Source organism: Talpa occidentalis, unplaced genomic scaffold (assembly GCF_014898055.3).
Source record: "Talpa occidentalis isolate TD23 unplaced genomic scaffold, MPIMG_talOcc4v2.1 talOcc4.14, whole genome shotgun sequence".
NCBI lineage: Eukaryota > Metazoa > Chordata > Mammalia > Eulipotyphla > Talpidae > Talpa > Talpa occidentalis.
In genome coordinates this window covers 61,800,135-61,812,460 of record NW_023601433.1, presented here as the reverse complement: position 1 = coordinate 61,812,460, position 12,326 = coordinate 61,800,135, and the positions used below count along the sequence as shown (strand labels likewise).

Here is a 12,326-nt window from a genome sequence, read left to right as displayed (position 1 = left end):
GCATCTCTGTCTCCTAAATCCTATCTCTAAAGCTCTGATAAAATGCTATCCTCTCCCCTCCCAAACTCCTTTGGCCCTCACCCGCCAAATGCCATATACCCCTCCAAGCATTTATCACGTTCTACTTTGTATGATGTGTGTATATGTATCATCTACTGAACCTGACATTAAGCTCCATGCACACAGAAGATGCTTATTAGATGCTTCTGGATTTAGTCAGTCAGTGTTCTCCAGGCTGTCTCCTCCTTGAGTCGGTGCAGGTACTGTCAGGACAAGGCTGGTGGACTGCGCCACAGCATGTCTGAGCCACACTTTCACACCCACTTCCTTTATGTAGGGATGAAAGATCTCTAAGTCAATACTAGCCATTTTGAGTGAATTCTTACATAGTGTTTTGTTGATTCTGAAATAACCTATGAGGCCCCAGTGGGGTATTTGGCACTCTGAATACAAAACAGTTCATATTCTCATGAGAAACACTAACTCCCAGCTAAATAAATGCAGCATGAAAAATGCCAAAATCATAGTTCACAGAAAACACTATGAGTGTGTGAAGAAGGGAGTAGCTAGTTCTGCCTCATGGCTAGTTTGGGTCATTGTTTCTCAAATCAGGATCAGAGTCCCACAAGCTGAGTCTTAGAAATCAGGTGGCTGAGTTTTAAGCGCCTGTTCGATGGTATCAGCATCCAGTGGAGATACCTGAATGAGATAACTTGGTTCCTACCCTTTCCTCTTGTAAATTTAAGAGCTTTTGTGCCATCCTAGCCCCTCAAATAGCTGTGAGTAGCTGCTTCTAAAAAATAAACTGGTATTCCTTTTTAAAATGATTTTCAAATGACAAAGACCTGAGATCAGTTTGATAAGAATAAGAGTTCTAAATGCAGCCATAGGATGTGCAAGACAAAATTCTGGTTATGAATAAAACTTCATCATAGGTCATGAGAGGAAAACTGCTCACGATCCTAATATTTCTACGTTGAATCATTCAACAAATATGCATTAAGTGCCCGGTGTGGAGCAGCTTCTGTTCTAGTTGAGGTACAGTCCCCAGCTCCTTCAACCTCTTCTGCAAAATTTTACCAGCAACAGGATGCAAAAATGAAGCAACATGGTAGCACTGCTTTTATAGTGATATTTACCGAGCTTCCAAGGAATAGTAGTTGAACGGCACAGTCGTGCAGAGAAATAACAGGACTCTCTGGTTGATGAGGTGGAGAAACCCACTTGGGAGGGGCTGGACCCACACCCCTTCCCATGTCCTCTGAGTCAGTTAAGCCCTGCCTCGTGTCTTCTTTACTTTCACCGTAGCATGCTAGGCATTTTGAGGAGCAGTAGGACACACAAAAATAGTCATTCCTATTCTCTAAGAGAAAGCCAATTCCAGATTCTTTCACTTCTAGTATGTGTTAGAACATTTAACATAGTACCAGGTTTGCAAAGTGATAAAAGTGATATCAAAGAGTAAACTTTTGTAGTACATGCTGCTCATGTGAATTTTTCCCCATGACTCTTTCCTAATAAAAGTTTACCAACTACATTTCTTCATATTAAAATTGTTTTTAAGTTACGTTGTAATCACCAGTAAATAACTTAGTATAGATTAGGAAAAATGAACTTTCATTTACTCAACAAGAATTTATTGAGTGCCTACTATGTGCCAGGTTCTAGGAATATAAAATCAAAGAGTTCCAGGCATCAGGAAGGGCTCCCGTTGACTAAGTCATTATAATACAGAATAATATTTAGTAATCATGTGAAATACATAGCACTGAGAAATGGTACATAGCCACCTCCTTCAGAAGGAAGGAGTTAGGAAAGGCTTTGCAAAGGAAATGATGTGAGCTGGGTTGGAAAGTGAAAAGGCAAGTTACAAACATCGAGGGCACGCTGATAGGGATATATTATTAGTGTCTGAGTTCCTGACATGGTAGGGTAGAGCCTAAGGTGAAAAGCACCTTATAGACCTTCTGGTCCAAGATCCCAGTCAGGAAGTCCCAGACAGGGAAGCATGCTACTCATACATTTCCAATGGTACTCTGAAACAAAGATTCGGATTTTTTTTCTCCCAAAATTAGGGTTAAGGGGTGAATTTAAACAGCCTGGGACACCTGCTTCTTGTTTTTACTTATTTTATGTGCTAGTCTACATAGGTTTTCATTGGAGAATAATATATAGCTGAAAACTACTGGCATAGTAAGAGCAAGGGACATGGGGGAGTGACCCCATATTTAGGCAGATTAATTGTTTAATGTGGCCTCTGTGAATTGTAATGCACTGAGCACATTAAAAAATTTTTTTTCTAAGATTTATTTATTTACGCAAGCACTGGCCATAGTAGAAGCGCGGGAGGGTGAGAGAATTCACCAGAGCCAGAGCGGGGAGCAGAACAGGCAGAACGACGAAACATACTGCTTAGGGGAGCAGCGGGCGTGGCAGGAGAAGTCTGCGTGCCATGTGGGACCCTCACGGCAGCCAGGGATCGAACTGGTGCTGCAGAGGCAGCGGGCAGCTTCGTAGCCCAGTGCTCAACTGCTGCGCCACCAGGGGAGGCCCCATTAAAATTATTTTTAAGCCATTTTTATTATAATCTCTGTGTCCAAGTCCTTTCTTTTAAGAAAATGAAGATATTAGCCAGAAGCCTCAAGTCCTCTGTAACTCCAGAATTATGGTTTTGTGATCATCCAGCCTTCTCTTGATTATTTCTACAGCAAAATGCTTTTTCAGTGTACTTCTTTCCCTTGCTTTTTACAATACTTAATACTGGAGTTAGAACATCTCATTTTATGAATTATAACTAGTAATTGGTTTTACAAATTGCAAATACTGGCACACAAAGCTGAGACTGTATTGTTTGCAGGATATGGACATTTTAGAGCTAGTGATGTTTTTTTGTTGCACATATGCCCAAAGTCAAATGCTTCAAATCTTGCTTTTAATGAAATATTTATGTTCTTTTGGTAGCCAGAAGTGCAACTTGCTGAAGGCTTTGATGTGTTTATGCCTAAATCTCAGCTGGACTCTATATTGTCAAACTACACTCGCTCAGGAAGCCTTCTGTTTAGAAAACTGGTGTGTGCATTTTTTGATGACAAGACTTTGGCTAACTCCTTACCCAATGGGAAGAGGAAAAGAGGACTCAATGACAACCGGAAAGGCCTAGACCAGAATATTGTGGGTGCAATAAAAGGTTGGTCTGCATCATTTCCTTCTATGGGTTCTTTGTTGAGCTTTGCCTTCATGCATAAAGATGCAGCTGAAATTGTAGTAAACTCACTAGAGGCTAATTTAATTTGCCATTGGCAGGTTACCTACCATTTGGCTTTTGGTTGTGAGCTCTGTAACTCAGCACTCCAAATCTTGCTGGAATTTGGTATTTCAAGGTGATGTTTAATTTGTTAAAATAATAGTTTAAGAGCCAGTTTGATCTGCTGCAGAACCAAAGTACTTTTCTTAATTGACTTTTAAAATGAAGGTATTTTTTCCTCTCAGTAATTTCTAAGAACTTTTATCGAAATATGATTTCAACTTAAACTTTTAGTTGTAAAGAAGAATAAAACCATAGTGGATTTTTTAAAAAATAAAGTGAAGCAGTTCTCCAAAGTTCAAAAGTTGCTTTACCAGGTCATTGCTTCTAAAAACATTTTAAATGTAAGTGAACCCACTGTGAAGCCAAACACTGTGTAACCCCACACATTCCTGGCCTTATCTGCTGTCTCTGGTCTTGTGACAAAAATGCCCATGAACATGTATCTGAGCTCAACTGCCTTCCAATAACCAGGAAGGTGCACATGTAAGTAGATATTCATTTGTATCTAGTTCCACATTCTAGACCTATTTCTGAATCTTGCAGTGACCTTATTTAGTACTCCAGTAAGTGTAATGTTAGATAATAGAACTATTTAAATGTATTTTCATTAAAAATATAAAGGAGTTCTCAAATATAAGCACAACAATTGTGAAATGAAATTTTGAATCAGGCCCTAGTTAACTCAAAATCTTGAATCAGTCCCTAGTTAACTCTCTGCTAGGGACATTCTGCACAGCCTCCATTTCCATATCATTTGGTTTATGGACTGGGATTAGACACGGGGGCCTTCCTCCCTACTCCAGCTCCTCATTAGCTTGCAAGATGAATAAGTGAATTTAGTAGTACTTAAAGGACACTGGGGAACCCACAATTAACTTTACAAAATAATACAGTTTTTAAATGGAGTTAGCAAATACCAGACACCCTTTGTTCATGGCCAGAAGGTTATAAGCCTTCATTAACAGAGAATTTCCCATTCTCCAACAGAACATCTTCATTGAAGTGACAGTGAGTTATATTAAGTAAGAAAAGTTATAGCTATATCACAGTCTGTGCCATTTCTGAAAAGAATGATTCAGCCTGAAATGACACTAAAAACAAGATTACAGAATTTGAAAAATTATACTGATGTAACTAGGACTTGCTGAAATGAAGAAGGGTCCCTATTCAGACTCCATATGGCTGGGGTGTTCTGAAACACGAAGGTCACGGCCAGTGATGCTTTCCATGCTAAAGCTTTTAAACACACAGAGATGTAGCCAGAAACTGTTTTCGTTTTTTTTTCAGGGCAGTATATTAACACTGTGAAAGCATTTGGAAATTAAAGAATGGTAAATAACCACATTCCAATTTAATGACAGACAAGCTACCACAATAGTATATAGAAGTGAAATGTATCATTACAAGTAGGCTGATGAGGGTTTATCCCACCATTTTCAATCTAGACTGTACATCATACAATAGTTTGAAAAATATATTCTAAACAGAAGTGCTTTACTTTTCTTAATGGTCTTACTCTATAGCTAGAAATAAAATTGGCAGAGATTTCTACTACTAACACATAATAAAGCAGATTATTCAGATCAAAGAACTTAAATTATCTATACCCTTCTTTCATTGTTGGATGAAATCTATTATTGAAATTCCTCTAGAACAACAAAATAACTTTAAAACACACAAAAATTCTCCCATAAACTACCAACAACCTAAATAAAAAAGATTATATATTCCCTTGTTTCTTTGCAATGTTTATTCATAGACATAGTTTAATTTTGATTTTTTTCCTGATTAAAATAATAATACTTGTTAAAAATCCAAAGCATAAAAAAAATGTATAGAAAGCTAGAAGAATCCATAATCTGCTCTTCCGAGGTTAATGTGTACATTCCTATATCTTTATTCAAAGTATAGATAGATAGATAGACAGATAGGTAAGTATGTATATACTGATATATATGTATATATGTCATATATGACATGTCATATCATACATACATATGATATATATGTATATACAGTATATACTATAGATAGATATTATATATCAGTGTATATATATCTATAGCTATATGGTATCAGATTTGTCTTTCTTATAAGAACATTCTTTTCATCCTAGTTGGCCAACATTTTCCCCTGATTTATTCTGATAATTTCCTATAAGCATCTTGAGGACAAGTTATCTTAAATATTTTTTATTACCTATTATACTTCACCGAGAGCTTTATACAGAGCAAAGTTTTCATAAATAGGTGTTGAATGAATGAATAGACATGTTTTATTTTCCATCTTGACTTTGACCTTATTAATGGGTCTAGTACTAAACATCCATCCTCTTGTCTTCCTACAACTAATATGAAGTGATTGACATCAAAATGTTGTAAATTTCTACCCATTAATAAAATGCCAGTGAAAGTAAAAAAGTGGAAACCAAAATTGAATATAAATTTCAGTACAACTCTCTTAATTCTCTAATACTTTTTCCTTCACACACTATATACACTTTCACTAGTTAAAAGTTTATTAACCTACATAGGACAATATAAAGTGATTTGGAAGTATCTGTTAATTGAAGGTCTTATAAAATACCCATTTTTTCTTGATATTGGTAGATAGGAAGTCTTTTGAATCTGAGTAATCTGAAAAGTGACAAAATGGTTTCTTTTTACATCATAGTGCTACTATTGCTGTTTACTACACACTTGGAAAATATTTGGCAAATAGTAAGTCTTTAGTCTTTCTTAGTCATTTATGAAATAGTACACCAATATTGCATACTTAAAAGTCAATACATGTATGAAGATTGGTTGGTTTTATAAAATCTTAGAAGTAAAAATAACAGTAGAACCGAAGTTTGTTTCAAACAAAGTAATTAGGCCATTTAGGACAATAAGGGGAGAAATGATGAATGAAAATCTGTAAAATGCTTACAAATAGCAACAGAATTGGACTAGAAAGCAAAATGGTAAGATTACCAACAAATAAATATATACTTATAAATGACCAACAAAGATCTTTATAGTGATAATTAGTATTCCCCATGATGGTATCTTAAAAATAAAATAACCTCTTTTTAGAGGTCATATTTTTCACATATTATCATCTGTTTGATAGTAACACAGGTAATTCATTTGAAAATTCATTAATAAGTATATATTTATTAATTCCCAAGGTATTAATAGTATAGACTCTTCAATTAGAATACCTGAGCACTTTGAGTTTGACTGGAAAGAAGCAACTTAAGATCTTATTACCTAGAGTCTTAGGTTTTAGTGCTAAGGATAGCTTAGTTTCTTGGATTTGATTTGAAAGAGATTTTATAGCTAGAACACAGAGTAAAGGTCAATTCCCAGTTATGCTCTCTTAACTTCATGCTATGCCTACTGAAGCCATTCTCATTCTTGATACCAGAAGACTATGCGATTTGACTTAGTAAGAGTTAGCTAAAGGCTAATCTAATCATCGGATCTCTGAATGCACTTCAGAATAAATAACTGCAGTAGGGCAACTATTCGAACCTGAGTCATGATTTTTAATTCAGCTTCATACTATCAATTGAGAAAGTTTAATTACAATCAAACTCTAGTAGATTATTATACTGTCTTCTGAACACACTAAAATATAACCAACATTCAAGGAAAACCATGTATGCTTGTCAAGTGTAAGAGCTAGTCTTAGTTCACTCCATGCACGGCATGCATACAACACAAACTGCTGTTCTCCCAGGAGAAGTCAGTTCTGGTGGGTGACAGGTTAGCCAGCAGGGTCCAGAACATCCCTGGGGGAACACTCATTGGTTGATAGTACTCCAGAAAACCATGCTTCTTACAAAAGACTAGAACGTCTCGCTACATTTGACATCACCCAGTCATAGGCTCTGCTGACCTGACCACAAACCTCTTATGTTAGCCAAGCAACTACAGCCTTGTAAAGTTAGCCATTTGGGATTACCTTTGCCTTCTGTTTTTTCTGTATATCATCATTCATTTCCTTGGAATTTAATCAAGAAAAATGAATAGCTGTTTTATATTTGATCTCACGTAGAGTTAGTACAGTTAGGTAAAATTTACATCCGATTTTTTTCTTTATTTCTGGATAGTAAATTCTGTTTGCTCGCAGAAGTTGGGTTTGAATACCCCCACAGTGTTGATTTTATTTCCATTTGTAATTGAGGAAACTGATGCTATAGGGAATTAAATAAACTCACTTATAATAAATAGCTAGTAAGTAGTAGAACCAGAATTTAACCCTAGGCCTCTCAGACTCTGAAGTCATCATGTAGCATACATAATTCCTTCTATGAGGGGTGTTTGAAAGGGGTTGGAAGGAATGTCCAAGTTTAAGTTTCCATCTTAAACTTTAGTATTTTGGGTTCTTTCTAAAGTCCAGTAGGAAGACGGACATACTAATTAATTAATACGACCCGTCAGTGTTATGTGCTCAAATCACACACAGGGTGAACTTCTGGGCACAGTATAGCTATACTAGCTATGAGAGTAGGTCTTCCCTGAAGACATTGAACATCAGTCCCATCATACTTGGGAGGAAAACAGAAGTTTTATTCCTTCCCTAGTGTTAGAGACACTTTGAGATTCTCAAATTCATAGAACCACAGATAAAGAGCTTGGTAGCTGCATTGCATATAGTTTTTCAAAGTTGTAAATTAAACTCTTCTTGAAATGTTTATTTTTTTAAGATTTATTTATTTATGCATACAAGAACTGGGGTACAGGCCAGATGTGCAGGGATGAGAGGATTCACCAGAGAAAGAGTGGGGAACAGAACAGGCAAATCTACTGAAATACACTGCTGAGGGGAGCAGTGGGCAAGACAGGAGAGGTCTGCCGTGCCATGTGGGCATCTCCCTGGCTGGGGATCGAACTCGTGCTGCAGTGGCTACAGATAGCCTCACAGGATGCGTCTTAACCCCTCGCGCCACCAGCGAGGCTGGCTTCTTAATATGTTTAAACCCAATTGATATATGCTTCAATTATTGAAGAATCCTTTTGGAAGATGAAGTCATTTGTTAACATATCTGTTCATACTTTTATGTCTCATATTAGGTTAAAATAGGATAAAGCTGCATAATACAGCAAGAAGATAATATATTGGGCGGGGAGGGGGGGCAAGACCCAACTTTTTGTTACTGGTTTCTCATAAGCTCAGTAAAAGGTATCTCATCTTCCTCAGAATTATAGGTTCATCTGTTTGCTACATAATCACATCAGTACCTAACTTGTCTCTCAGCTGTGTTTGTAATTATTACCTAGTAAATGGAGGGCCAGTGCAGGCAAATTTTGCTGAATATTGACCCTTCTGTGTATGAACATATACATTCAGTCCTTTCCATAGGGTTCTCCTATTTCATTGTATCAGAATAACCTGAAGTACTGGTTCAAAATTCAGGTTTCTGGGTCCCCTCCTCAGAGGTTGATTTCAGTAGGTATAGGGTGGTCTCAGAAATCTGACTTTGGAACGAACCACTGCAGGTTACCCATGAAGGTGGTTTTCAGACCATCTGTGGAGAGACAATGCCATCCTCGCACCTGAAAAGTCAGTCTTTATCAGCAGCATAAGACAGCCCTCCTGTGAGAGTTTGTCTCCTTCTGTTCTTTAAAGAGCACCCCATTTTATATAGACTGCTCTACTTCTCTCCTGGAATAAATGAGAAGATCACATGTGTCAGCAACTCTCATCCTTTCAACCTCTGGGCCTTAGAATGATTTTTTTGCTGTTGTTTTATCCAAAGACCCAGTTTCAGACAAGCCTCACCAGCACTTGACTGTAATTGCTTGGTTTGCAAGGTGGAAGAAAGACACTTTAGACTTCAGCATCACCCAACATATGGATCACTAAACAAATACCGTACAGATTTCTGTATTGCCTAATCATTACTGTCTTGAAGAAAATGTAGTCTCTGTTATTGGCAAGCTTTCGGCCAGTCTCCTTGATTGCTTATTTTGAAGCACTTGTTCAGCCAACTTCTTCATCAAACAGTATGATACAGAAGACACGGTCTTTGCTGCTTTTTCATGAGAACACCAAAATGTTTGCAGTGTTTTCACTGACCTCACAAACTTAGGGATTCACCACAGGCATGAAATTTAACAACAATAGTGTTTATTACCTACCCACTGTGAGCCAGGAACTGGTGACATCAAGATGAGTAAGGCATGGCCCCTGACCTTAAGGAATGTGCAGTCTAGTGGAGCTACAGACACAAAAACAATGAGCCATAATACAGAACCATACTCCAAGATAGAATAAAATAAATGTCAAGTGCCCATTACTGAATGGGGGAGGAAGCACAGAGAACACAAATCACTGTACGAGAAGACCTCACGAATATGTGACATCTGAGCCAAACCTTGAAGGATGAGAAGTGTATCAAATGCAAAGAGAATAGAAAAGGTTAACTACAGAATAAGTTTAATGAAGCTTAAATAAAACATTGCATGAAAGCCTTTTGCCTCCAGAACAGACTGAAACCTATTCTGATTGGTGGGCCCCGAGTCCTCGCCAACCTGTTTACCTTAAAGTGTTTAACTTCATGAATATAAACAACAATGAAATGGACTCAGATGTAGTTCAAATATATCTCCAGTTTCCAACCAGAGCTGTGCTCCTTAAAGTGGTTTCTTAAAGCTGCCCAGGCCCCATCCCATACCTGATGATCAGCATTCTTGGGGTTGGGGCCTTAGAGGACCATGATCCAACTTTTTGTTTCTAGTTTTGGGTAAGCTTAGTAAAGGGAATCTCATCTTCCTCAAACAGGTTCATCTGTTTGCTACATAAAGGAGCAAATAGAAATGTAGAGAACTCTGTTAAGAAGCTTGTGGCTTTTCTTGATCTTTCCTCAGCCTATCACATAATGGACAGGAGCCATTTGTGCATTAACTTACAAGGGTTAAAGTCTAACTCCCAGTTACAAAACCTGTATTTTAACACTTTTGTTAGGGTTGATGAAAACAGCCTCCTGTCAAAAAAGATTGTTTCAGTAGCACAAACAAGGCCACTATAGCATGTCTGTTCACTGCACCATGCTCTGGGCACCCTTCCCCTTGTTGACAGTGTCAATTTGTGTATTTATTATGACAGTTTTCTGGCAAATGCAAGTAAAATGTACTGAGGAAGGGGTGCAACAGCACCATATGGGCTAGCCATGGCTCTGAAAATAGAAAATAGTGTTTTCTGCCTCGCCCATCCTTTTTCTTTAAATCACTGAAATATTTGATTTGAGATGCTCACTAGCATCTTCAGGTGACTCCTAATGTATAAAGTAGGAAATCCCTCTTAATTTCTTTTCCGTTGTAGGAAAGCAGAATTGTAAAATAAGTCCAGAATTAGTCAAATTAGGTCCCTCATAGCTCTTCTCCTGAACCTCTAATTGGTGCTAGCAATCAAGCTAGTGTTTCAGTTCCATTCCATGTCTAGTTATTGTCTACTCATACAAGGTAAGCATCAAAAATTTGAGACTGAGAGATTAATACTTCCTGTATTTCTCCTCTAAAGATGCATATGCATATAATCATGGAATATCTGTAGTCACCATAGTACTATGGACTGATGGTAAGCCCACAAAAAACTAAGATTGTAGGGCCTCCCTGGTGGCGCAGCGGTTGAGCGCTGGGTTGAGAAGCTGCCTGCAGCCTCTGCAGCGCCAGTTCAATCCCCGGCTCTTCCCCGGCCACCGGAGAGGGTCCCACATGGCGCGCAGACCTCTCCTGCCGCCCGCTGCTCCCCCCAGCAGTGTACTTCAGTCCTTCTGCCTGCTCTGCTCCCCGCTCTGGCTCTGGTGAATTCTCTCACCCTCCTGTGCTTCTGACTGTACCCAGTGCATGTATAAACTAACAAGCAAACAAACAAAACAAAACAAACAAATAAATAAATAAAACATGCCTCTATTTAAAAAAAAAAACAAAACTAAGATTGTCTGTCAACTTCCATTAAGAAAATCCCTTTAAAATCCATAGGCCTTCATTTACAGTTGAACTGAAAGCTGTCCTTGATTTTGGTTACATTATGACATCTTTGTGTAAGACAAGCATCGCTGCCTCTCTCCCGTTAAATGCACCTTTAAAAGTGAGGAGTGCTGCCTCTTGAAATTAGGCCTTCCTGCTGACTGCTCCCTACAGTTAAGTCTTCTCTTACTCTGTTTTCAGGGTCTTTCTCGCAGCCAGCCCTTGCTTAGATTTGACACATCTCCATGGTCAGTTCTTGGTTCTTCTCAGAATCTCACCATTCTCTCATCAACCCTGCCCCTTTGATCACAGAGTAAATCCAACATTGACTATTTTAAATACATTTCTCCTCAGATTGCTTCATCATCACATGTACCATCTTGAATCAACAGCCAGGTACAATGAAGTGGGAGCAAATCCTAATTAGAAATGTGGACAGAAGCCAGGAGCAAATGAGATAGTTGGCAGCAGTGCCTAAGACATGCAGGACATTCTAACTTAATTGGAAGACTTCGGACACTGTCCTGGTTTCTTTCTAAAAGAAAGTTGGGTGTGGTCCCTGTGATCCACACAGATCACCTAAAAGGTAGTGTGTGGCTTCTAGAACTATCACCCCATTGCAACTACATTATTTTTGACAGAGGCATCAACATTTTCCCAATTTTCCAAGTATGAAAACTTAGTGTTACCTTCAGTGCCTTATTTTTAAACCTTTGCCTCTAATGCCAGTCAGTTCCCCAGCTCTTTCAATTCTTTTTGACTTTCTTCTCTCTCTCTTACTGCCCTTCAACTCCTCCGACACCAACCTGGCCCAACTCTGCGTTGCCTTGTCTCCTTGAACTTATATTCTCCTTCTCCCTCCTTTTCCCCCCTTCCAGTTCACACTCTACATTAACAGACAAATAACACTTATAAACAAAATCTCACGACATTTTCCTTCTTAGCTCCCACAACTAGATGCCTCTCTCCTTATGGCTATATCTTCAGTGCTCTCACCTGGAGAATCAGCCCAGTACTGACACTTTTCCTCAAGAATGCCAATCTCCTTCTAAACGTTAAGA

At 38.3% G+C, this 12,326-nt stretch overlaps 1 protein-coding gene and 1 long non-coding RNA gene across 10 annotated transcripts in view; one reads left to right on the top strand and one right to left on the bottom strand.

Moving 5' to 3' along the window:
- BEND7 (BEN domain containing 7) overlaps nt 1-12,326 on the top strand; it is a 79,209-nt gene that overhangs the window by 41,188 nt on the left and 25,695 nt on the right. For 8 of the 9 annotated variants that reach the window (XM_037510632.2, XM_037510633.2, XM_054695099.1 and 5 more), the window contains one exon: nt 2,962-3,187. In XM_037510632.2, the coding sequence (XP_037366529.1) occupies nt 2,962-3,187 (226 nt within the window). The remainder of the gene's footprint in view (nt 1-2,961; nt 3,188-12,326) is intronic. The other variant, XM_037510631.2, reaches the window with a different exon arrangement.
- Nucleotides 1-12,326, bottom strand: part of LOC129145777 (uncharacterized) — a 61,219-nt gene that overhangs the window by 27,615 nt on the left and 21,278 nt on the right. The window lies entirely within an intron of this gene.